Here is a 27,058-nt window from a genome sequence, read left to right as displayed (position 1 = left end):
TTGGTTGAATCCTTTAAAGATATGACAAGACTTTTGTCTAAGCAAAGTCTGACATTTCTGTCCCAATTAAATAAAAAAAAAATCAAGGCATGATAAGATTTTATTTTGGTAAAATAAGCGTATTCTAGAGGCCTTTGCCTTTCATATAAGACACTTCTGATTCCAAATGATCAACTAGAAGTTGGATAGGCGACAAGATTTTTGTCAGGGAATGTGTATATATATATATATATATATATATATATATATATATATATATATATATATATATATATATATATACACAAATACACTATATACATATACATAAACATATATACATATACATATATACATATACATACATATATATATATATATATATATGTATGTATATGTATATATGTATATGTATATATGTTTATGTATATATATATAGTGTATTTATGTGTGTATATATATATATATATATATATATATATATACACATACATACATACATTATATATATATATATATATATATACTGCTCAAAAAAATAAATACTGTAAAGGGAACACTTGTGCGTTACATTGTGTTGTTAAGTGTTCCCTTTATTTTTCTGACCAGTTTATATACATTCCCTGATATGGTACCTGATATGGTGGTATGACAATAGAGGTATCTGTATTGCCAAGTATCAGAAATAAAAGTATTAGTATTGGATTCATTCTGGAAAAACTGGTATCGGTGCATCTCTAATGATTACTATGGTATTCTGCAGTACAAAAAATAAATAAGCTATTCCTTCTAAAATAAAAAGTGTTCTTCGCTGAGTTTATCAGTGTGTTTTCAGCAAGAACCACCATTTATTAAATCAGATAAAAACTGTTATTTCCTTCTTAAGAAAAAAAAAGATGTTCCTCATATATTTGAGAGCTTCTTAAGAATTTTTTCAAGAATTGCACTTAGGAAATTCTAGGATTCGATATTTGATATCATCACATGCCTACTGAACAAACCTTTTAGCAAGTGGTCAATACATCCAAAGGACATACTGCTCTATACAGAAGAAAAGCACAACACTCAACACTAAATACAATTTTATCAATAGTATCAATTTACTGCATTGGTGCACAATGGGGACTATAAACTCAACACAAACAACACTAAAAGGTGAAGTGCCCTCTTGGAACACAGACCACTTCCAGTTACAGTGTATTGGGAAAGGCATGAGAAGTGTGTGTGTGTGTGTGTGTGTGTGTTGAGTCTTCCAGTCCCAGCAGTAATAATCAGGAGGAGTTGAGTAAGACCTGAGGCTATCAAGCTGTTTATCTAAGATTACCACTGCAGTTATCTGAGGTGAAGGACCCACGCATGTACTGTAATTCGCTGCTTGACAAATTATGCAAAATGAATACAACAGCAATGCCATCAACAATACAAATCCACTGCTGAATGAAGAAAACACAGCCAAGGCTGTCACCTTCAATACAGGGGAAATACAGATAAAACCGAAACTGCAGCCTGGAACGTTCACAATTTTAGTGAATTATCATAAATGCACACAGTGCAAAAATTACTCCTGAAATTTGTATGTAAATATTGAACTGAAATGCATATGCAGGTCCTAAAAGAGCTGTCAGCAGTATTTCAGTGCTGCTTCTAACACAGAGAGTCTCTTGCCATACACTGAATATTTATGCTTACAGCTGTACAGTTACATTTATGTAACATCCTTTCTTTTGGTACTGAATTTATTGCTATTACTTCCAGTAAAATAAGTCATGCAAATATGACTTTAAGATATGGATGTTTTTCCACCTCCACGAGCAAAGCAACAACAAATAATTTAGAAGTTCACGTTTTATGAGGAAATTCCTCTTTAATGTCTTATTCTGCATGACCACATTCTAGATCCCTTAACCGTACACAATACCTTAACATTCCTACTACAATAACTACCTTACTATGAATAAGAAGCAAATTAGGAGTTTGAGGAAAACTCTTCCCTAATCTAAAGTGTTACTGTGCTTTTCAATGTGTTCATGTTAACAAATTTTAACGAAACAACCTTATTGTAAAGTGTTACCTGAAACACTACACTACATTTTATTGAAGAACATGTTAGCAACTGTTAATTTTAACTGAAGGACAAAACTTAAAAAAAATAAATAAAAAAAAAATCAGCTTTTTGCATTATTTTTGTTTTCTAGGTTTAACAATCATTGCATAAGCAAGAAAAAAACACTTCACTTAAAGGGTTAGTTCATCGAAAAATCAAAATTATGTCACTAATAACTCTTGAGAACGAGTCAGTCTTTTGTTCATTATCTGGCTCAGCTCGGTGTTCATCTTCAGTTCTCTCTTCACAGCAGTTCAGTCAGTGTCCTGTTTGAGTAAATTAATTACTCCAGGATATTGGTTTGTTTGAACTCAGAGGGAGTGTCAGCCACATTAAAAAAGTTAACAGCTTAAATCATTTGTGGATTAATGCGTATTGGGGACGCAAACCGTTTAAAACGATTCAGTTCGATTTGGTGAACTGGTTCAAAAAGATCCGGTTACATCGAATTATTCGTTCGCGAACCAGATATCACAAACTGCTTTGTTTTGAACTCTCTCATAACAGACACGGAAGAGAAGACAATGCTGAATAAAGTCGTAGTTTTTGCTATTTTTGGACCAAAATGTATTTTTGATGCTTCAAAATATTCTAACTGACCCTCTGATGTCACATGGACTACTTTGATGATGTTTTTCTTACCTTTCTGGACATGGACAGTATACCGTTCACACAGCTTCAATGGAGGGTCTGAGAGCCCTTGGACTAAATCTAAAATATCTTAAACTGTGTTCCGAAGATAAACTGAGGTCTCACGGATTTGGAACAACATGAGGGTGAGTTATTAATGACATAATTTTGATTTTTCGATGAACTAACCCTTTAACATCCACGGACCCATTCTACTGCACAAAAGGTTCTTTATTGTGAAAAAATGTTCTTTAGATTATTAAAATGTTCTTCAGACTAAGAAACAAAAAATATTTTAGTAACTGATCACTGAAACATTCTTTCAGGAAAATAAAACAGTTCACTGTGAAAAACATTAATTTGTTAAAGAGTGTATGCAAACACATGCAAACTAAAACACATTATTTGTGCATTAAATAGCAGTCACACGATATGTATGTATTTGTGTCATGCACTGTGAGCTTACAAAAACGTATCATTTTGTTGCGTGCAATGGTAAAGGAGAGCATGCATTTGTGGAAACCTTTGATGCTTTCAACTCAGAGAGTGAAATAACACTGACTAGATCAGAAGCCACTGTTGTTGTGCCTGTATATTAGGGGTGTAACGGTTCACAAAATTCACGGTTCGGTTCCATACAATACACTGGTGTCACGGTTCGGTTCGGTTCGGTACTGTTCGGTACGTTTTAGATACAGCAAAAAGAAAAAACTAGCAGATTAATTTCCTTGATTTTTATAAAAATGTTTTATTTATTAAAACTAACAAAGTATGTTTTTTTTTTTTTTACATTGAACAATGATGGAGCTATTCTTTACCCATCTTCTATGGTGTTTTCTTAGCAGCATACTGTATAAAACAAAAACAGCTCCTTATAAAAAAAAATGAAATGTTATATTAGTTACGAACAAATACAAAGATGTAACTTTTTATATGTAACTCTATAACTCTTTATATTGAGTGTGTTTTTACTCAATTTGTTCTCTATAGGGCTTGTGTTTTTTGGAACAAAGCAGGAATTACGGTCTGTCTGAAATGAGCTTGTGAAGGAATATTGTAACGGGGCTCAATTACATTAAGCATGTAGTAAGGCGCTCGCTCACTCAGTATGCGCTGAAGGCTCGTTGCAAAATGGCTTATGCGTTAAACAGACCAGAAATAGAAGATCCTCCAATAACCAACAGGTCGGGTGTTTGGGTGCACTTTGGATTCCCTGTTAAACGCATTGGCCATTTTGCAACGAGCCTTCAGCCTGTATTACTGAGTGAGCGAGCGCCTGACTGAGTAGCCTAACATAAACATATAAGTTGGTGTTTTTTCTTCTTCGGGGGTGTCAGGGGCGTTGTCTGTTACGTCGTTTGGGTTATTGGGCTACCTTGTTGAACGCATATCATTATATTTCACAATTTTTTTTATTTTCCAAATATAATTAATTAGTCCAACGAACCGTTCGGTCCATAATGCGTACCGCGTACCGAACCGAAAGCCTCGTACCGAACGGTTCAATACGAATACGTGTATCGTTACACCCCTACTGTGTGTGTATATATATATATATATATATATATATATATAGAAAACGATCTCATCCACCTTATTTTTCCCATTATAACAGCTTTTTTGTAAATTTGTCAATTTAATATCGTTTCCGGTGTAATTCACTTCTAGTTATTTTTACCTGTACAAAACTGCTCGTTATGACTCTTGAAACTGCAAACTAGTATTTTTTACCACATTATTTTAATGTATTGTCTTAATTATAAACAAACAGGTTTGCAGCTCATACAGTTTTACTGTATGATATTCTTCTTGTTATTTCCCTATATCATCTAATGAAACAGAAGTCATGCACATTCAAGAAAACAGCTTACTTCCACGTTGAAAAAAAGGTGAATAAAATATAAACTATTATTGGATAGTTGACAAATGCATTTATATACTGTAGATCAGGGATAGGCAACTCCGGTCCTGGAGGGCCACTATCCTGCAGAGTTTAGCTTCAGCCCTCATAAAAACTCACCTGCCTGTATCTATCTAGTAATCCCAAAAACACTGATTGCCTTGTTCAGGTGTGTTTAATTAGGGTTGGAGCTAAACTCTGCAGGACAGTGGCCCTCCAGGACCGGAGTCGCCTATCCCTGCTGTAGATCCTAAAGGGATAGCCCTCCTAAAACTGAAATTCTCTTTCATCATTTACTTACTCATGTTGTTCCTAACCTGTATCGCTTTCTTTCAACCTTGGAAAACAAAAGAAGATATTTTTAAGATGTTGCAAACTAAAGTTTCGTTACCATTTATTTCCATTGTATGGACAAAAAAAAACACAACAGAAGTCAAAGGGAACCAAAACTGTTTGCTTATCACCATTCTTCAAAATATCTTCTTTTGATAATGTTAGCAGAAGAAATTGATCACTATTATTTTAAATAGCAGTATATTCTGCTACTTTTTTTGTAAGTAACTGCTTTTTCAAAAAAATTGTTTGAGTAGTTTAACTACTTAAAAAGTTATGACTAACTTGGCAAGCTACAGTTTCAATGTAATTTCTGTATACTGAACTCTCTTATTTTCCGCAGCTTCAGTGTCTGCTTATTTCTTGCTTATTTCTTTTCCATCTGTTATATTTCACCCCAACAAATCTCACCAATTATATCTAATTTTTCTCTCTCTTACCCTGTCTCAATCAACTCTGAACCCCACCACAACACTCTTACTCCCTCCATTACTTCTTGTGTCTGTGGCCCGTGCCCATGATCTCTTGCTCACACCTAAAAGAACCAATTGCAGCATTTCCCCCCTTCTTGTCATGGTTCTGCCTTCATGTCATGGTTTTTTCTCTAGTCTTGTGGCAGGATCATGACAGGCCCATGTTTTGTGTACAAGCACATGGCCTTGTCTTTGGGCCATGTGCTTGTGTTGTCTCGTTCCCTTGCCCCGCCCCCCTTGTTACCCTAGTTTTGTCATCATTGATTTACCTGTTCCACCTGTTGTTCATTAGTAGCCTCCCTTTATAACCTCGTGTGTTTCTCTGTCCCTTTGTCGGTTCATTGTTTAAGATTGTCAAACGTTGTTTAATATTGCCTATTTCTGTCAAATGTTGCTAACTGTTAATGTATGTGAGAGCTGTCCGTAAGTAAGTCTGTAGAGAGTCTTGTCTAAGTAGTTGTTTGATCCTGTTTTAGTCATAGTCTAGTTTGTAAAGTGTTAGTCTAGTTTTGTCATCTTTCATCTGTCTAGCCCTTGTTTTGCCCCCTCGTGGGTTTTGTTTTCCTGTTTTGTATAATAAACCGTGTTGCTGTGACATCTGTCTGCATTTGGGTTCATCCTCCACTCCATCCATATAACAGAATGAACCGACCAACAAGGAACCCAGCAGACAGTATGTCATCCTTTGTTGAGCACAACTCAGACGACCTTGCACAATGGTGGCAGAGGGCTGTCGACGATGCAAGGAATGGCAAGCTGCCAATTACTCCCCAGGGAGAGCGGTCCCTTAGAGAGTACGCTCGGGTTGCGAACGAGAGGAGATTGTTTCTACCTGAGAGTCTCCTCAACCGCTACCTCATAGCGGGCCTCAACGCTCCTCCACCCCTGGCAGAACGGGAGAGGCTGATCTGCTGCTCGTTTGGTGACATGGTGGATAGTTTGTCGCAGAGGGAGTCACGGGGTTCCACCTCATTGTCACCATCACCCAAGCTATCAGTGATCCCGGAGGGTCATGTCCTGGCTGTGGTTACCCAGGGGAATCAGGCTGGCTCCACTTCCACCCCTGAGGCTTCAGTCATCCCCGAAGGTCTTCGTGGCAAACGAGGGAGACGGACTTCGTGGGATTCTTCGTCGGAGTCATCCTCGGCTGAGTCCGCGCCGTCTGAGACTGCCCGTCCGACGCAAGTCACAGATCCCGCTGAGCTTCACCAACCGGCGACATGTCCGGCTCTGTCTTCCACACCGCGACCTAAGAGGAAGAGGAGGAGAAAGGGAGCCTCTCGCCCTTCATCTCTGCCGGTCCCGGAGCCCGCTACTGCAAGCGCTGTCCTAAGCGCTGTCCCAGAACCCGCTACTGCAAGTGCTCTCCCAGGTGCTGTCCCAGAGCCCGCTACTGTAAGCGCTGTCCCAGGTGCTGTCCCAGAGCCCGCTACTGCAAGCGCTGTCCTAAGCGCTGTCCCAGAGCCCGCTACTGCAAGTGCTCTCCCAGGTGCTGTCCCAGAGCCCGCTACTGTAAGCGCTGTCCCAGGTGCTGTCCCAGAGCCCGCTATCATGAGTACCGCCGAGAGAGTCGCGGCCGATTCAGCTGCTGAAGCTGTCTTGCGGGCTGTTTCCGCGCATCAAGAGATGCCTGTCCTCGTCGCTGCTGACACTTTGGCGGAATATCTAAAGCGTCTTGTCCAGATTCTCGAAGCCCCTGGCAAGTCTGTCATGTCTAGTACTGAGTCCAAAGATTCTGGGAGCGCCGAACCCCAGTCAGCTGCCGTGAGCGCCATACCCCAGTCAGCTGCCGTGAGTGCCGAATTTTGTCATCATTGATTTACCTGTTCCACCTGTTGTTCATTAGTAGCCTCCCTTTATAACCTCGTGTGTTTCTCTGTCCCTTTGTCGGTTCATTGTTTAAGATTGTCAAACGTTGTTTAATATTGCCTATTTCTGTCAAATGTTGCTAACTGTTAATGTATGTGAGAGCTGTCCGTAAGTAAGTCTGTAGAGAGTCTTGTCTAAGTAGTTGTTTCGTCCTGTTTTAGTCATAGTCTAGTTTGTAAAGTGTTAGTCTAGTTTTGTCATCTTTCGTCTGTCTAGCCCTTGTTTTGCCCCCCCGTGGGTTTTGTTTTCCTGTTTTGTATAATAAACCGTGTTGCTGTGACATCTGTCTGCATTTGGGTTCATCCTCCACTCCATCCATATAACACTTCTAGAGCAGAGCAGCGCTGATGGGGCTGGCATTAGCAAGAAAGCACTAATTGTAGAGGTTATATTTAGTGCTGGGTCAGAGGAGGAGTGCTGATAATGATGGTGGCTTTACAGGATGGCTTGCAGATGACCCTGTGATGTAACAAACAAACAAAAAAAAACCTGTGGAGGCCAGGGATTATTGAGTCAGATCCCAGTTTGCAGCAGCCTGGTCTGCTTAGAAAAAAGAAGTGGTCCATGAGGGGTTGTTGTGATATGGGGAAGTCTAGATCATAGATCTACCAGAAAAGAAGCCATTACAGGCCTCTACTTATTTGGATGGCGTGGGCTGTGTGTGTGGGCATGTTTTTGTGACATATCAGGACACAACTCTGTATAATGACATGGGTATGACACAGGTATTACAAGGACAGGGTGACTTATGAGGACATAACCCATGTCCCCATTTTTCAAAACTCTTATAAATCATACAGAAAGAGTTTTTTTGAGAAAGTAAAAATGCACAAAGTTTCCTGTGAGGGTTAGGTGTAGGGTTGGTGTAGGGCCACAGAATATACAGTTTGTACAGTATAAAAACCATTACGCCTATGGGATGTCCCCACTTTTCACAAAAATAAACATGTGTGTGTGTGTGTGTTTGTACCCCCCACCCCCATGAATGAATGGTCAATGTTTTACATGGCAGACCTCATTCCTTTCCACATATGATGATATTGACATATGTGACCCTGGACCACAAAACCTTAAGTGTCAATTTTTCGAAATTGAGATTTTTGACAAAGCTGAATAAATAAGCTTTCCATTGATGTATGGGGTGATGTATGTATGTATTAGGATCAGAAAATATTTGGCAGAGATACAACTATTTGAAAATCTGGAATCTTAGGGTGCAAAAAAATCTAAACACTGAGAAAATCACCTTTGAAGTTGCCCAAATGAATTCTTAGCAATGCATATTACTAATAAAAAATTTGGTTTTGATACATTTACAGTAGGACATTTACAAAACATCTTCATGGAACATGATCTCTACTTAATATCCTAATGATTTTTGGCATAAAAGAAAAATGTAAATTTTGACCCATACAATGTTTTTTTTGGTTATTGCTAAAAATATACCCCAGCGACTTAAGACTGGTTTTGTTGTCCAGGGTCACATATGACAAGAGAGTTCTTCATGGTTAACTAGCATGAAAGTGATCTGAATGGTCAACTTGTGCATGCCAGGTTTCAACACAAATGAACCTGGACCATGTGTTTTGCTGTATTAGTATATATTGCTTCTTTAGATGCTATTACCGAACATTTATTATTCACATATTTAAATACACTACATTTGGTGTTATTGCTAATGTAATGTATTGTAAATTATTTTTATTTCATTGTTTTTTTCTATTCGAAGTTATGTGTGTCGGTGGCAGGTGGGGGGGCTTGGGGGTTTGTAATCAGATACACTAAAACATGGATTTGCTTGTTTACGAATTTGAAGGCTAAAATGCTTTGTTTTTTACAACTACTGTTCATATTATGTAAAGCGCTAACATCATACAAGCTTAGACGTGATTTAAGAACAAATAGTGCCACCAAATGACATGCAAAGTTAGTTACAAACCTGATTAGTAATTAGTAAGAAAATTTGGTGTGATAAACATTTTAATTACTGTTAATAAATCTGTTCAGACCAGCATGAACATTCACATGCTGTGATAACATCAGAAGAGCCACTGTTTCTTAGCAGCAACAATGAGAAACACTAACCCACCTAAAAATTAAAATTCTGTCATCGCTTCCTAACACTTAATGTCGTTCTAAACCTGCATGATTGACTTTCTTGATAACCACATGAATAATGTTGATGACTTAACAGTTTCAGTTCCCTTTGCTTTCCATTGGAATAACATGAGATTGAATAAATGACAGAATTATCATTTTTGGGCGGACCATCTCTTTAAATATATATGTATGCAATTCTAACCCTAAAACCTGATTGGTTGAAAGTAGGGCTGCACGATGTGTCGTTTAAGCATCGATATCGCGATGTACGAATCCACGATAGTCACATCGCAGGATGTGCGATGTAGGCTGTCGTAGTTGATCCGTTATTCATTAACTGTATGGGCCAGCTACTCCCCTGCCCTTGACAGTGTGATTCGCGGATTAATTGCACAGCTTAACCATCATAGAGTGAAAGTTTATAATTGACAGGACTGAAAACCACATGCAAGTTTAACAGGGCAGAGAGAGAGGGAGCGCGAGAGAGACAGAGAGAGAGCGCGCGAGAGAGACAGAGAGAGAGCGCGCGAGAGAGACAGAGAGAGAGAGAGCGCGCAAGAGAGACAGACAGAGAGAGAGAGAGAGAGAGCGCGCGCGAGAGAGACAGAGAGAGAGAGCGCGTGCGCGAGAAAGACAGGGAGAGAGAGCACGCGAGAGAGAGACAGACAGAGAGTACATTAGAAGTACCATCAATGTTTATAGAAATGTATATGGATTTATTTTGCATGTAATTTTTTTTTCTTATGAATATATATGTATTTTTGTTTCTATTCTGCTATGTACAATGCTTTGGCAATATTTACCTTTGTATGTCATGCCAATAAAGCAATATGAATTGAATTGAGAGAGAGAGAGAGAGAGAGAGAGAGAGAGAGAGAGAGAGAGAGAGAGAGAGAGAGAGAGAGAGAGAGAGAGAGACCGAGAGAGAGCGAGCCGTTTTCAAACAACACGAAATGAGAATGTAAGTGTGCTCACCCCATTTTTGTTTGTAAGAAAAAATATCGCAATATATATCGCAGAAAAATAAAATATCGCAATGTCATTTTTTCCCAATATCGTGCAGCCCTAGTTGAAAGGCATTTTCTTAAAGGATCAACAAAGATGTAGAACCAGTAAAATCATGGTTACCCACTCAGCTACTGCTCCCTTCCTATAATGTGCGCCAATAACGTTACTTAATGCAGTCAATGTGAATCTCTTCTCTATACCCGTGTGTACATAATGCAAGTGCGAAACAATGCTCTTTTTTCTACAGTGTGTTGAATGTAGAGAGTGTGGGTGAATCTGACTCATCTCCTTTTGTATAAAAAAATAAACACATCACACACACACACACACACACCTCAGTGTCCATCTCACCCATCAGACAGCAATGCGGCAATGAACAAGCATGCAGGTCCAAAACTGTCAACATGAGTACGGCTATAGGAATCCATTATTCAATAATTCAGCCCAGTGAGCTGAAAGCATCAAGGTGACTCTGGGCATTCACATGAAAAAAACAGCCTTGCATAGGCATGAACAGAGAGGCAACAGACAGCAACTTGTGCAGATGAGAGAATGAGTAAGATGCTGCCCAGTAGCTAGTGTCAAATACAGACATTGTTAAAACTAAAAACATTTATTTATTTCATCAGGTTTTTGACATTTAAGTGGCTCTGTTTAATGTGAGTGGTTTCATTGTACGATATATATTGGTCTCATGCAGTGTTGGTATTGTATGTTTGTAATGTTATTATTACTCTTATTATTATTTTTTGTTTTAATTATCTCTGTGCAGCACTTTCTTGTGGTTTGAAAGTGCTTATAACTCAAAGTTGAGTTGAGTAGCTGGGTAGATAGCATCAGATGACAACAGGAGGAGGGAGGCTTTTGCAGATGTCCAAGCCCGAACAGTGTGTGATGTGAGGGCTAGAGGGGCGGGACACTAAGTACACGTGGGCTACAGAGCCGTCACACAAGAGTCCACACTGATAAAAGCAGCAGTATCTGGTGGAAGCTCTTAAAAAAGGCAGCAGAATGCCCTCCCCATCCATCAGAGTCACACACACAGAGTCAGACAGTGAGATGAGAGCAATAAGGGTCTGGTAATGGAATGAAAACACTCCAAAACAAAACAAGGGCAGCTCTCTGAATGCAGGCCCTTTTCATGACCGTGGCAGTGTCTGGGTGAAAAGACCGTGTGGGTTTGTGTTTTCTGGTTCAGAGACAGGCTAGAAACTGCAGGGCCGATATATCAAAGCGAGTAACGTTCAGATGCACTGCACCTTGCTGGTAGAACGGTCGGAGGTCTGTGCCCTTCTGTCCAATCAGATTGCAGAGGAGAGCCATGGCGTTCTGCATCGTGCTGCCAACTGTGTTATTCTGGTGCACCTGAAAAAACAAACAAAAAAAAAAAACTCTTCTACTAAAAAATCAATACCTTGTAGGCCACAAGGAGCCCTTGCAAACTTACAAGCAGGCCCCAGTAAGTCTTAACTATTTACATTTCATTACATTAAGATACTCTTATTTAAAATGATAAAAGAACACAGAAAATAAATATGCACCACATTTAAAATATAAATATTTTTTAGTTTGATGTGATTTATCACAAAAGAGGTACATATCAGCTATGTCTCAGTCTAGATAGGAGGGCTTTTGAATATTGTCTCAAACAAAAGGGTTGAGATCCACTGTTCTAATTGATTTGCATGGGTGGAAGGCAAATCGTGCAAACAATTATATCTTCACTTGGAAGGAGAGATAATATATTAACATAGGGCAGCAATGGGTATAATTCAAGTTCTAAATGGCTTACAATTACCAGTAAATTTTCTGCCACATATGCGTTTGCAAAAAACGGCAGAAGCAGCAGAAGAAAAAAAATATATATTGCTATTTTTTTACTGTGTGTCATTAGTAAATCCTGACAGTAGTTTCTTAATGCCAAAGGATGATTTGTGCTGATAAGTCTAGCACTATAATGTTACAGATACTGACTCTCAGTTATTACAATTACTTCTTTATTGGGTTACACATAATGTAACCATGTAAATAATGTAAACCATGTATTACAATTAAGTATCTTAAGTGCGACGGCTAAAGGGCACTTGCTTCTTTAATAGGTTATTGCAAAGGACAAATGAGAGGTATGCAAGGTTAAGTGTATGGATTACATTTGAAAAAGAACGAGAAGCAAATATAGACATTCTGTAATATTTTATGCAAATAATATGCAAATTCCTCATTAAATAATATTTGATGTGCATTCAGAGAATGAGACTCATCTCAGGTAAACAAGCAGACATATCTGCACAAATACACGTGTGACACGCCTTTTCAGTTCAGCTGAATGATAATGTATAACATACATTCTTTTATCTAGAATATCACCTTACTCTCATTAGTAGACATAATTTAAGGTTAGTAGAATAAGTTAACAAAGTTACTTACAGTCAAAAGAATCAAATTGACTGACTGTTAAAGTGTCTGAAGTTTGCTAATACTCGAATGAATGACATGTAGTTGCAAAGTTACTTATAATCAGCGGAATGTCTAAAGTGGTCTATTAAAGTACTACCAAAAAAAAAAAAAAAAAAACTATTTTCTAAAGAAAAATAAGCCACTCAAGACAGTACAGTGATTTAATCAAAGTTAGTAATTTTGATGATTTTAGTAGATAGTCATTTTATCCCATGTTGTGCAAAAATAGCTCCCCTTAACCATGGTATTATCACTGTAGCAGCCTTTTTGTTGCTTACTGCTGAAATCCAAGGCAGTAAAACACTTCCAGTAAGACAAACACTGCCTGCTTCAAAAACCAGAAACAGGAAAAAGTGCAGATCATCAATTCCACTTTTGTGTAGCATCTATTTTCAAGAGTGGAGAGTGAACCTAACCAGAGAAGACAGAGGAGCCAAGCCTCTGCCCTTCTCATCTCCCCCTGAGGGCGGACACCCAAGGCTGGGTGAGGCCAACAGGAGGAGCCGGGTAAGGCCGGAGGTGTCAGGATGGTGTTGTCTAGGTCTTTCGACTCTAGGGTCAAAGACACTGTCTAATGCTGCAGTGAGCTCAGGTCCAGAGGCCGATTAAAAACATGATAAACAGACAGAGAAAAGCAGAAAGGCAGCAGCAGAAGGAGGGAAAAAAAAATCGATGGGGGTTTTAATTAGAGGTCTGAGTGAGGCTTGGGAAATAAAGAGAGGTAGAGAGAGAGGGGTCTGGCCAACTCTACTGGCTGACAGACAGATGGAGAAGGGTATGTCTGTCTCAGGGGAATCTCTGAGCCCCTCCACAGGCTGTGCAAGAATTTTCAAGGCCTGGAATCATTACGTTTTCCACTTTATTTCTGCACAGAGCCTCGTGAGAGGTGGAGTGGAGGGGTCATGCATTCATCGGAACCTTTAATCCATACATACAAACTTCATGAGAGACAATGAGGAAGCATTTAATATTGGATCTGTGATAAAAATAGCTTGTTAAACAAAACCAGCGTTCATGTCACAAAGTTAAGGGAAACCATAATCCTTAACTTACACAAGGTAGAATTGGATGTTACCACTGATTTTACACATCATCAAGAGTAAGGTGGTCTCTAATATTTGTAGAAAGACAACTATTAAGGCGCCTATATACGCTAAGCAAAATCAGAGAAAGAATTGGTGTGACGTCATTTGGAGTTTGCTTTGGGAGTTTTGACATAAATTATACATATTGTCAAAGCAAACTTTCCAGACATGTAACTCATCCAAGCTGGTAAACACCTTTAAGTTAAAACTGGTCCATGGTGATTTGTTGACACGGAAATCCTCTCTGGTTAATTTCTTCCATTCAGTCTGTCGAGGTCAGACATGAGTAAAAATATGAACACACTGGACAGCTACTTTATAGCAGAAATTGAAGTTGTAATTGTAACTGAAAGTGACAGCAACATATTGTATATAAATAAACATGCCTCAACTTGAGTGTCAAATTGCAGAGCTGGTACAAAAATGTCCACGTCATGATAACATGTTTTCTTAACTGTTTTATCATTGCTGACATTGCTGTTATGTGTTAAACATTCATGCATTTACATATTCATCTAAACGCTGCTTTCAATAGGGTGGGCGGCACTGGGATGATCTCTAATACAGTGGTTCCCAACCAAGTTCCTGCAACACTGCACATTTTGCATCTCTCCTTTGTCTGACACACTAATTTCAGGTCTCGGATCTCTACTAATGAGCCGATGATCTGAATCAGGTGTGTTTGATAAAGGAGATATGGAAAACAAGAAGTGTTGGAGGGGGGCTCCAGGAATGTGGTTGGGAACCAATGCATATCACTGCTCAGGTATTTCTAACTATTTTTTACCTCTATGGAGCAGGATCAGCATTCCAATCACCAAGCTCAACTTCTGTAACTTTCTTGCAAATCAGAGCGCCTTCAAACAAATAATTTCAATTGCGACATTGTATGCATACTGACAAAGTATGCACTAACAAGGCAGTTGTCCCTGTGAACAATTTTCTATAACTAGAAGAAAAAAAAACCTGCTGATCCATTTTTCTAGCTTATTTTTCTAGAATATTTACATTACATATTTACAATATTTACTTTTTTCATATTATATTTAACTTTGAGGTATGACTAATTAATTTACAATTCTGTTGTAATACACCACATTAAAGGGGAAATATTCAACTGCCACTGTCCCTAACTTCTATTACTACATTTAAAAAAGCCACCTTTTATTTCTGCTCCTTAGCTTGACAAGAACAGCTAAAAGCTTTCAGTGCACATTTCATGCTCAGAAAGTGTGGCTGTCAGCACATCTCGGCTCGAGAACATCAATGGTTTCTTTTTCCTGTCAGATCTATACTGACAGGTCACATTCAACAGAAAGCCATGGCAGTACAAACTGTGAGGTAAGCAGTGTTGGAGTCATCCATTAAAGTTTTGCCTCAATGATACTATACAATGACACTGAAAGGATTCTTTCTTTCTCTAAATTGCTCATGGCTGCTTTGGTATTTAAGTGACTCAAATAAAGAGTAAAGACGGTCAAATAAATCACAGGATTTTCTTTTAAATAAACTCTGGGTCTCTGTTTGACATGCAAGTTGTATAATTGCAAACTGATTCCAGACATAATCTTAATAGAGCTGAATGTGCACGATATACGTTAAACAACTGTCATCAGTATTAGTCTTTTTTTTTTCTCTTCTTGAAAGTTTCAACCAATGAGGCGCTTTGGGATTTGGGCTACACAGAGAAGACTCACCTCAGCACATTAACACAATTCAAATGTTCGGTAGGCGGTAATCCTTTCGCTTGTTATAGGAAACAGGCCCAAACCTCTGTGTGGACGGCAGTTTGTGAACTGGAAGGCCAGCAGTATTGAGGGATTGGGATTAAAGGGGATGTGAGGCTGTAGCTAACATCTCTTACAGCTCACTGGCTTGCTGAGATGGCCAAAGAAGTCAGACAAACCTCTCTCTCTCTCTACATGTTCATTAGTGATCTCTTGTTCATTAGAGTCCTCGACTTCTTTTCATGTCCTCTCAGGGCTCATGAGGATGAATGGACCGCATCTGAACTACACTGCTGAGACTCAAGACTCTTTCACACTGCACGTCGGACCCGGCATATTGCTGGAACATTGCCGGGTCGCCTTCTGTGTGAAAGCAACCACGTCCCAGGATTGATTCCGGCATTGAACCCGGGTCGGGGACCTAGTAACATTGCCGGGTTCAACCCGGGACGAGCGCTGTGTGAACAAAAGCCAGATCTAATGCCGTGTCGAATTGATGACGCGCGGTATCGTGTGACTCTTTTACCGGCTGTTTTGAAGAAAGAGCAACATTCGCGACAAAAAAATATGTGCAAACTGTAATGAAGCAGAGATCAGTTAGTTCCTCACTTTCCGCGCTGACGCCGAGATCGTTTGCTTGCTTCAGTGAAAGTATAACGTGCCTAGCGTTTTCAACTCGTACATTACACGTCACGCCCTGATGTCACGTGTCGTTACGGGTTCTTTACGGGTTGTGTGTGAAAGCACATATCCCGGGTAATCACTGGCAGTCTGAAAGTGCAAAATCTAGCGACCCGGGAACAATTGCCGGAACACTTTACCCGTGTATTTGCCAGAATGGCAATGTGAAAGGGATTTCAGAGTCTCTAATTGAAACAAGCAGTTGAAACAAGTTCAGTTTGGCCTCGAAATAAAGTATAGCATGAGACCAGTAGACTTAAAGATCAGGCGGGAAGGAAGTCGACCGGAAGTTGAAGTCGGCCGCGTGCCGCCATCTTGTAGCAGAACTTCACTTGCGTTAGCATTCCATTGACTCCCATTCATTTTGGCATCACTTTGACAGCGAATAACTTTACATCTGAGACGTTTAAAGACTCCATTTGTCCATTATTTATTTCTAAAGATACACGACAATGTATAAAGGGCTCCATTACCTTCTATGTTACATTATGGCCCCGTAGAAACAGTTTTTGTAAAAATAGGCTAACGATTGCGTCATAACCACTCGACTCTCTGTTGCACAGTAGAGAAATTACCATATAGACAGGAGGAGAAGCTCGCAGGCAATCGGGGAGACGTCAAGAGAGAAGCCCATGGATATAGAGTCCATAAAAGCAACGGGACAAAATATTTCAACAACGTTTCTGGGGAATTGGAAATAATTCGGTATGTGGCAAGTGAATACATATGAGTAGCTTTTATCCACGAACTTGAATAATTTATCTACTTCATTAAATAATGAAGTATGGGTAACGGCCGGTATATTGACGGGGAATAGAGAAATTATCAGGAAATTATACAGGCAGTGTAAGAAAAATCTCAATGTCAATCGCGGTTAACGTTCCTTTATTTATTTACAGATCTATGCTTGAAGATGAATGTGATCCCTTTCATCCTGGTCGGAAGCCATCTACAAAATGTCATAGCCTACATAACGTGAAATAAAGAAAAATGTTTTTTGTTCAAGTGTTTTTAACCATGATTTATTAGCCCAAACTGCATGATTTAACACCTAGCTCACAATTATTTGAATATTAGCCTATGGGCAAATGTTTTACGTGAAGAGATGAAATCATGTAGAACAATAAGCAATTTTAAGAGACTATAAATGAACAGCCTATATTGAATCGATACGAAAATGACTCGAGGGGATATTGTATACTGACAGTATGGTTCCTGGGATTATATATGTCTGTTTTGGATGGGTTACTATTCGATTTGATGTAGATAGAAGGAAACAAATTTTTTTTTAATGTGTGCGTTTATGCATGTATGTGTGCATGTGCTATTTGAATCACTTTTAATAATTTTGGATGAAAGTACATGTTCTTTGTTATCTGTTATTTATATATTTTTATAATCTATATATATATATATATATATATATAATGTGTGTGTGTTCAAAATAAGCTAACTAAACTAACTAACTAAAATGACTAAGTACTGCAGATCCAAAAATAGGCTATAATTTCAGAGTTGATAATAATAATAAAAGTCGATTTTAGCCACTTCTTTTGTCAGGCCTATAATGTTTTAATGTAAGATGTCATATTGTAATTATATATAGCGTAATATGATATGATATATAATTATTATAATATTATTATATTATATTATGTTATTATATTATGTTATTACTATACAATACGATTTGATTTCCAAAATCACACAGACATATGTGAGTTCATTCTGATGTGTCATTGAGCGTTCGAGTTCAGCTTGCTTGCACTTAACATAACGTTATATACACCTGGCTAGTCTGAGCCCTTATTTCTGGAAAGCCGTGATACTTTGACCTTGGAAACTTCTGATCATCATTCAAGACATCTAAGTATTTTGTTATAGGTGGTATTTTGTTAATTCAGTGTGTTAACTGTTTGTTGCCTTTTTTTTCGTGATTTCATCTTCCCATTTACTTCAATTTACTTGTTGCTAGCATATTTTCCCTTGTGCGAAAATGTCTTGCTGTGTAGCATACATGTGTTCTAAGAGGCAAAACTCTTCTTCCAAATTAAGCTTTTTCAGGTAAGTACACTTTCTCCATCTGTATAATGCAAGATTATGAATTTTTGAATCATCATCATTATATACGAAGTTCTAAACCATAAGTAATAAAACCACATGACATTTCTGTCAAAGTATGTCTACTTGAAGTGTCTACTGTGTGTTTTGATAATAAATATTGAATCATTTCGTTAATAAATATTTATTTATTGAAACACAAAAACAATTTTAAAAAAGTAATACTTTATTTTTTTTAAATCCTGATCCCCTCTCTAGCTACATTCGTCGTGGGGAAGAAAAGTGAGAGGCCATGGGGTGGATGGCTAGGGTGATACATGAATGGCACGGAGGGGAGAAAGAAGGGTGGGTGGAGAAAGAGCAGTGACTATTGAACAATGTTATGTCTACCAATGTGAACATGTATTAAACTAAAGACAAAAGGCACATACACAACCCCAAAACAATTTAACAATCTTCAACTGTTTCAAGTTAAAAACATGCTGAGAGGTTTAATCCAGCATCACCCCTACTGGATTAAGACTCTCAAGCCTTCAGCTAAATTATTTAAAAAAATATCATTACCCCTAGGTGATAAATTAACTTCGTCCCTTAGAAACAGTTGAGGCTTGTTAAATACAATTTGAGGGTGTTGCACAATACCCCCCTGCATTCCCAAGACAAAGGTAGCCATGACACTGTTCACCAATTTACGGGACTTGTCAATTTTCCCCGGAAGGCCCGATCTCCACCGATGTTTCTGGGTGATGTCAGACAGCACAATGGTCATCTGAGGGAAACGCTGATAGAGATGTTGCAGATCCTGCTTCATCGCTGCGACGAGATCGATGCTCTTCCTGCAACCCAAGTCGTTCCCGCCGCAGTGAATCAGCAGGACATCCGGGGCTGCTCTTCCTCTGAGGGACCGGCAGAAGAAAGGAAGGAGTCCGTGCCATCGAAGTCCACCCCAGCCAAACCAGTAAACCTTGGCCGCTAGGCCAAGATTAGCCCCGATGGTCTCTCTGGCCCTCTCTTCCCCACGACGAATGTAGCTACTCCCGATGATCCAAAATCACTGGATCTGTTAATAGCATACAGCAATCACAATCAAAACAGAAAAAAAGTCTATGCAAATGTACAATAAAACACAAATTAATTGCTCTTATCTGTTCATTGAAATAATAATAACAATATAGGTATTACACAAGGTTAATTTATTATTTTATTCTCTCTTACAGTGTTGCTTTCCATATTTTATACTATATAATCTAAATGATACTATATTAATATGGCTTACCTTTGTTGGTAGCGTAGTTAGCCATGTTAGAAACGGAAGTGCTAAAAATCGCTAAAAATGGGCTTCACTTGTCTCAATTGAGTTCCAATGGGGTCGCTGTGTCCATTTCTTTTACTGTCTATGTTAAAGATGGGTGAGCTTAATTGATAAAACAGTTCCCATTTTTTCTTCTGATTGGTCAATACAGCATTCCAGTACTAAAATCCATGCTATAAATATAATACTATGACGTGAAACACCAGTTCAGAATAGCAGCAATTATACATGTATATTTAGGGGAAGTCGTGGCCTAATGGTTAGAGTCAGAATTGCAATCGAAGGGTTGTGAGTTCGAGTCTCGGGCCGGCAGGAATTGTAGGTGGGGGGAGTGCATGTACAGTGCCTTCAATACGACGACTTAGGTGCCCTTGAGCAAGGCACCGAACCCCCAATTGCTCCCGGGCGGCGCAGCATAAATGGCTGCCCACTGCTCTGGGTGTGTGTTCACAGTGTGTGTGTTCACTGCTGTGTGTGTGCACTTTGGATGGGTTAAAAGCAGAGCACAAATTCTGAGTATGCGTCACCATACTTGTCCGTATATGTCACGTCACTTTCACTTTAGTATGTTTTGTTTTGGAAACATTACTATTTTTTATGTTTTTGAAAGTAGTTTCTTCTGTTCATCAAGCCAGCATTTATTTGATCAAAAATACAGAAAAAAACAGTAATATTGTGAAATATTATTACAACTTAAAATAATAGTTTTCTATTTGAATATACTTTAAAAAATTATTTATTCCTGTGATGCAAAGCTGAATTTTCAGCATCATTACTCCAGCCTTCAGTGTCACATGTAACATCCAGTCTATCACATGATCATTTAGAAATCATTCTAATATTCTGATTTATTATGAGTGTTGGAAACAGTTCTGCTGTCTAAAATATTTGATGAATAAAAGGTTAAAAAGAACTGCATTTATTCAAAAAAAAAAAAAAAAATCTAATAATATATATTCTAATAATATATATATATATATATATATATATATATATCTTTACTATCACTTTTTATCAGTTTAACACATCCTTGCTGAATAATAGTATTGATTTTATAAAAAAAAAGAAAGAAAAAAAAATTACTGACCCCAAATTACTGACCAGTAGTGTATATTGTTATTACAAAATATTTATATTTTAAAAACATAGCTTCTTTTTTTTCCACTTTTTATTCATCAAAGTATCCTAAAAAAGTATCACATGTTCTGAAAAAATATTAAGCAGCAGAACTGTTTCCAACTTTGATAATGAATCATCATATTAGAATAATTTCTAAAGGATCATGTGATAATGATCCTAAAAATTCAGCTTTGCATCACAGAAATAAATGATAATTTAAAGTATAATAAATTTAAAAACAATTATTTTAAATTGTAATAATATATCACAATATTACTTTTTTTCTGTATTTTTTGATCAAATAAATGCAGGCTTGATGAGCAGAGGAAACTTCTTTCAAAAACATTAAAAATAGTAATGTTTCCAAACTCATGGAAACTGAGTTTGTCTGTACTATATATATATATATATATATATATATATATATATATATATATATATATATATATATATATAAAACGTAATATTTCAAAATTACAATCAATATCTCACAACATTACAATGTGTAACATTAAACAAATAGCACTAACAAAATGTTGTGGTGAGTAAGATTTATTAATTTATTTTAGAGTAATGCTATAAAATTGTGAAACATTATTAGAGGAACTGACTGTATTTAAGAAAAGTTCTTGCCTCTACATAATACATTTTCAATTTACATATTTTTAATAACAGCACTGCTTTGTTTACAGTGGTAACCAAGGAAATACTGTATTGCTGCTGTTCCATCAGTGCCACCTGCTGTCAGAGACTGAATCTGTTGCTGTGTCCCAATTCGCATACTATCCATTCTAAATCAAGTCAAGTCACTTTTATTGTCTTGTATAATAGTATTCAAAATTAGAATTAGTATGTCCCAAATCGTAGTACGTTGAAATGAGTATTCCAAAGGTACCTTTTTACTGCTTCCAGTAGAAATTTGAAGTGCAGATCCATGCATACTCTAATGGTTACTATTGTCCACAGCAGATTGTGCGGTGGATGAGGATTCTATTAGAACTACAAACACACTGGAAAAGTTTTAAAAAACTAAAACATGGCGAGACCTACAGACAGGTAGAGAAAGGGGTTATAATGATACATAATATCTAACCTGTTGAAAAAAAATTTTTTTTAATTGTTATCTGCATTATATTTCATCTACAGCAACACTGATTTTTGTAATTATAAGTTTGGTCATTAACTTTTAAATGCATCATTATGCATACATATGAGCAGAGTTCTCAGCATGATAGACCTGCGACTGGCAGATCAACGTGCCTCTTCATTTCTCTTCAATACTTTAGGTTTAAATGGTGGGAGGATGTACATAACTAAGCAACAGAGCATCCATTAAAGACATATTTATGAAGAAGTAGAATGTCCCAAAGCTTGCCTACTATTCTACTACAAACTCAAAAGTAGGGCTGCAACTAACGACTATTTTAATAGTCGACTAGTCACCGACTATTGAAACGATTAGTCGACTAATCGAATAATTATAAAAATTTTCTAAAATTTAGCATGAGATTGCTTTAATTCTGTGGAAAATGATAGTAAACACAAGAAAGAAGGGGGTACTTCAATGAAAAATGCATATTTTATTGAACTTTGCTGCTGATAGGCCGATTCTTACTAAAAGTAAATAAAAATGCCCTGTCTAAAACCAATTAGGCACAGCGCTCGGTCAGTATAGACAAATGCATAAATAAAGAAACTATCATTTTTATAAAGGACAGGCACATTTGATTTGTAAGAAAAATTAAATTAAAATCAAGTAAACATTTTCTTCCTGTAAACCAGGGGCAGGCACATTAGCAGCAATAAAACAGTAAACAAAAATATTAAGTGCATTTTGTGAGATACATTCAGTGGTCAATCTGTTGCAAAAGAACTTTACAACTCGTCTCAACATTATGAAATCTAATGGTTTTAAAATAAGCTTTCAGAGTCGTCTGAATTTAAGTTGTAAACATGGACTGTGTGATACTACATGGACACAAACCTGTCATGGTGGACAGACCAAGTTTAAAATCAACATGAGGCTCAGGCTTTGTCGTTCAGTTTATTCATATTAAGGAAAGTCAGCAAGTCAGTGAATGGATGCAGCACTATCGTCAATAGAAATGGTCAACTTTGAAGGCTATTTTCTCAATATTTCGATTTCTTTGCACCCTCAGATTCCAGATTTTCAAATAGTTGTATCTCGGCCAAATATTATCCTATCATAACAAACAATATATCAATGGAAAGATTATGTATTCAGCTTTCAGATGATGTATAAATCTCAATTTAAAAAAAATTACACATAAGACTGGTTTTGTGATTCAGGGTCACAAATGTACAATGTACATCCAAAACAAAACGTATTGGCTTCCATGTTATTTAAATCTTACCGAGGCGAGTCAAACTCCGTTTCATTCAACTGTCCGACGTGCTTTCTCTTTAAATGTTCATGCATCACCGAGGTGCTGCCGTGATACGCAAGGACTGCTTTGCAAACCATGCAGGTAATCTTTTTATTCGCCGTATCCAGGCTAAAATGCTCCCAAACTTGAGATGTTTTGGTACGCGCAGCTGCTGCGTTGGACGCCGCCATTTCTGTATGTTATCGCTCAGCAGAGAAGCTAATGCGCATGTACGACTCTCGGCAGAGATTGTAATGAAGAGAGATGCCTCAATCGGTCGGAAAAAACATGTCTGGCGACAACTTCGACAACGTCGAATTTCTTCGACAATGAAATTCATTGTCGACTATTTCCATTATCGATTTTTGTCGACAACGTCGATGAATCGTTGCAGCCCTATGCAAAAGTATGTACTTTTTCTTAAAAAAAAAAAGAGTACTTACTTTTAGGGCACAGTATAAGTAGGCGAATTGGGATGCAGCATGTGTCTCATTCAGTCTGTCTGCTGTTTTTGTTTCGTGCAGATGTTTTATGTAGTATAGTTTAGAAAAAATAAAGTCAGACTATTCTATTTTTGTTTAAAAATTCTAATTATACAATATGTTTTAGATTAAATACTGAGTGAGTGAATCATTACATCCCAAATTTTTTATATATCTTAACATTTAAGTTTATAATGGCAATGGATTTTCAACAGCCTTTACTCCAGTGTCACATGATCCTTCAGAAATAATTCGAAAATGCTACTTTGGTGTTCAAGAAAAAACAAAAACATTTCAGTTGAAAATTATGGTGCTGCTTGATAATTTTTTTATACATATTTTCAGATTATTTTATGAACAGAAAGGTAAAAAGAAAACAAGAAAACAAAGTTTTTACTGTTACTTTTGATCAATTTATCAAAAATTCTCACTAACCTCAAACTTTTGGATGGCTGTGCATGTAGAAACCATTTAGAGTGACTATAGGCTGTGCCAGAGCATAAATACAGTCACAACTTATGGAGACGCAGACATTCAGCAGAAAACCTTGCCTAACATCGATCTTTAGTTGTAACTATTGTGGTGGGAGGAGCAAACGACAGACACATTGGGGGTTGGCGTCAGGCCTCAGAGAGGCTGTTATTAACAGAAAAGAAACCAAAACAGGGAAATAAGTGTAAAAAGGGGCAGACTGTCCAACATAAACAGGCATCTGGTGTCTTTGTCACGCTACGGGGTTCGTGTAGGTGGGGCAGTGTTCAGGAAGGAAGGGTCCAGGTAAGGGGCGGAGTCCAGCGGCCACACGCGCTCCCCTCTTCGGTCTAGGGCGAGAAGGGCGGTGTCTTCTTCCAGCGGCTGCATCTGTCTCGCTGGCCGCGGAGCTTGAAGGGGCTAGACAGCCCGGGCATCCTGGCCCGACGGCCGTGTAATGGGTGCGGTTATCGTTCGGAGAATATCAGCATGCATGCATGGGGAAGAGACCGGTCTCTCGAGGAGAGGCGCTTTGAGCTTTTAAACATCGGCGGAGATGAGGCACCATTGGCATCAGGTGTGCCTCATCACACGCCACCAGCCCTGGCTCATCCAGTGTCCCTCCTCTCTCACACACCCACTCCTGTCGAGAGCCTGGTGAAGGGCGGTGATTAAGGGACTGGGTGCCGATCATAATTAGGGGGGAGGCAGCCGAGTCGTCACAATTCACAAGAAAACATCTCATACATATCTCAAAACTATTTAATATCATAAAAACATCCTACCTCAGTTTTTGTAAGACACATTCTCTACAGAGCAAACCTTAAAGAAAAACCACACACACACACACGCACAAAACCTAATTTAAGGTATGTGAAAAAGAAATACTAATACCTGTCTTAATGAGCACAACTAATGACCTTGTAATCGATAATAGCCAGAATTTTATATCAGCACATACTTCCAAAATAGTTCATAAATTATCTACTGAGGTGGAACTCAAATTTAATAAATTTATCCATTTGAAAATGTGCACGCTTTGAAATGAATTTTCTCTCCAGATATTAAAACTGAATGATCTTCTCATGCTGCTTGATTGAATCTCTTGCCAGACAATATCAGCTGACCAAATAAAATAGGGCTTAACTGCCTTTTTACTGCTGAGGGAATTTCCAAAGCAAACGCTTTAGCTGCGAGAAAGACAAGCACAGATGGACGTTAAAGGTCTGAGATGAGACCACCACATCGGCACAACTGCAGCAAAACTGCAGCAAATGTGAGTACAGACCACAAGTCAGTGCAAAATGAAAGGTAAATGAAGATAACAGAACTGCAATCAGCTCACTGCAGAGCATTGTGGAAAAAGAAGCTGAAGAGCGAGACTACTGAATATTCTGACTGACAAGATTATGGTGTGCGCCACTGATTTCGACTTTCAGTTGTAATATTGTATTCATGTTTTCATTTATATTTACATGTATTCATTTAGCAGACGCGTTTATCCAAAGCGACTTACAAATGAGGACAGTGGAAGCAATCAAAAACAACAAAAAGCAATGATATATAAGTGCTATAACAAGTCTCAGTTAGGTTAACACAGTACATGTAGCATGGACTTTTAAATAATATAATAAATAAAAAGAAAGAAAACAGAATAAAAAAAAGAATAGAGCAAGCTAGTGTTAGAGGTCTTTTTACACACACATACACACACACACAAACACACGCACACACAATTGCATAATAAATTAAAAGAAAATAGAATACAAAAAGATTAGAAAGGTAGTTAGATTTTTTTTAAAGAATAGAATTAGAATAGTGAGTGATAAAGTTAGAGGGTCAAATAAAGATGGAAGAGATGGGTTTTAAGCCGATTCTTGAAGATGGCTAAGGACTCGGATTGAGTAGGGGAGGTCATTCCACCAGGAGGGAACATTTAATTTAAAAGTCCGTAAAAGTGACTTTGTGCTTATTTGGGATGGCACAATCAAGCGACGTTCACTTGCAGAACGTAAGCTTCTAAAGGGCACATAAGTCTGAAGTAACAAATTTAGGTAAATGGGTGCAGAGCCAGTGGTAGTTCTCTTACGAGAGCTCTCTCGTACTGCGTCTTAGCTAAGACGCTACCGGAAAAGTCTCTTTTCACGAAATACTGAAGCAAAAAATTATCCTTAATTTTGTATTTTTGTAAAGCGCATTTGCAGCAGTACACAGCCATAGGCGAGACGGCTCGTTCGCTCATTGGCTTGTTCTGCGGCAATTGCACAGCCTATCGAGCGCGGGCTGATGCAACATCGGAACAATAAGGGCGCTTCGCGCCCTTCTTGCCACTTCCCGCCGAAACGGGTGTGGCCCAACCTATAAAAGGAGCTCGAAAAGGCTGACTCACCTGATTTTTCATCTCTTCAGCGAAGCTCACGCATCGCTGGATCACGGAGGAAGCAAGCGCCGTCTGAGAAAGCACATCAGCAGGACGAGCCATTCTGAAGCTGCTGGCATCGCCGCCTTCCACTGCCGTTCCTGCTGCGCTATCCGGCGCCTATATCCTTTCAATTCTGTTATATCCAAGCTGTTCTTTATGTGTGTGTGTGTTTGCCTTGCTCTCGTAAAAGAGCTCGCGTCTTTTTTAAGATGCCTTCCTGCGGCTCGTCAGAGCCCCACTCAGCGAGGGAGACCGGTATGTCATCTGTGTCTCCTGCCTGGGTAAAGATCATGCAACGCTCGCGCTCACTGACGGCGGATGCCCCCACTGCGAGCTGTTGCTATGGTGACTCTGAGGACTCGCCTGGCCTTTTTCTCTGAGCCTGCATTCTCCGCTGCGCTGAGGCGCCGTAAAAGCATCACTTCCAGCGGATTCCGGAACCGTCTTCAGCTCAACCG

General features: G+C 38.4%; 1 protein-coding gene across 1 annotated transcript in view; it reads right to left on the bottom strand.

Moving 5' to 3' along the window:
- The window catches only part of LOC132102784 (serine/threonine-protein kinase ULK4-like), a 261,675-nt gene that overhangs the window by 92,828 nt on the left and 141,789 nt on the right, over nucleotides 1–27,058 (bottom strand). Inside the window, exon 32 of the mRNA XM_059507432.1 lies at nucleotides 11,656–11,761. Coding sequence (XP_059363415.1) covers nucleotides 11,656–11,761 — 106 coding nt within the window. The remainder of the gene's footprint in view (nucleotides 1–11,655; nucleotides 11,762–27,058) is intronic.

Source organism: Carassius carassius, chromosome 24 (genome assembly GCF_963082965.1).
Source record: "Carassius carassius chromosome 24, fCarCar2.1, whole genome shotgun sequence".
NCBI lineage: Eukaryota > Metazoa > Chordata > Actinopteri > Cypriniformes > Cyprinidae > Carassius > Carassius carassius.
This window is presented reverse-complemented; position numbering and strand designations above follow the sequence as displayed.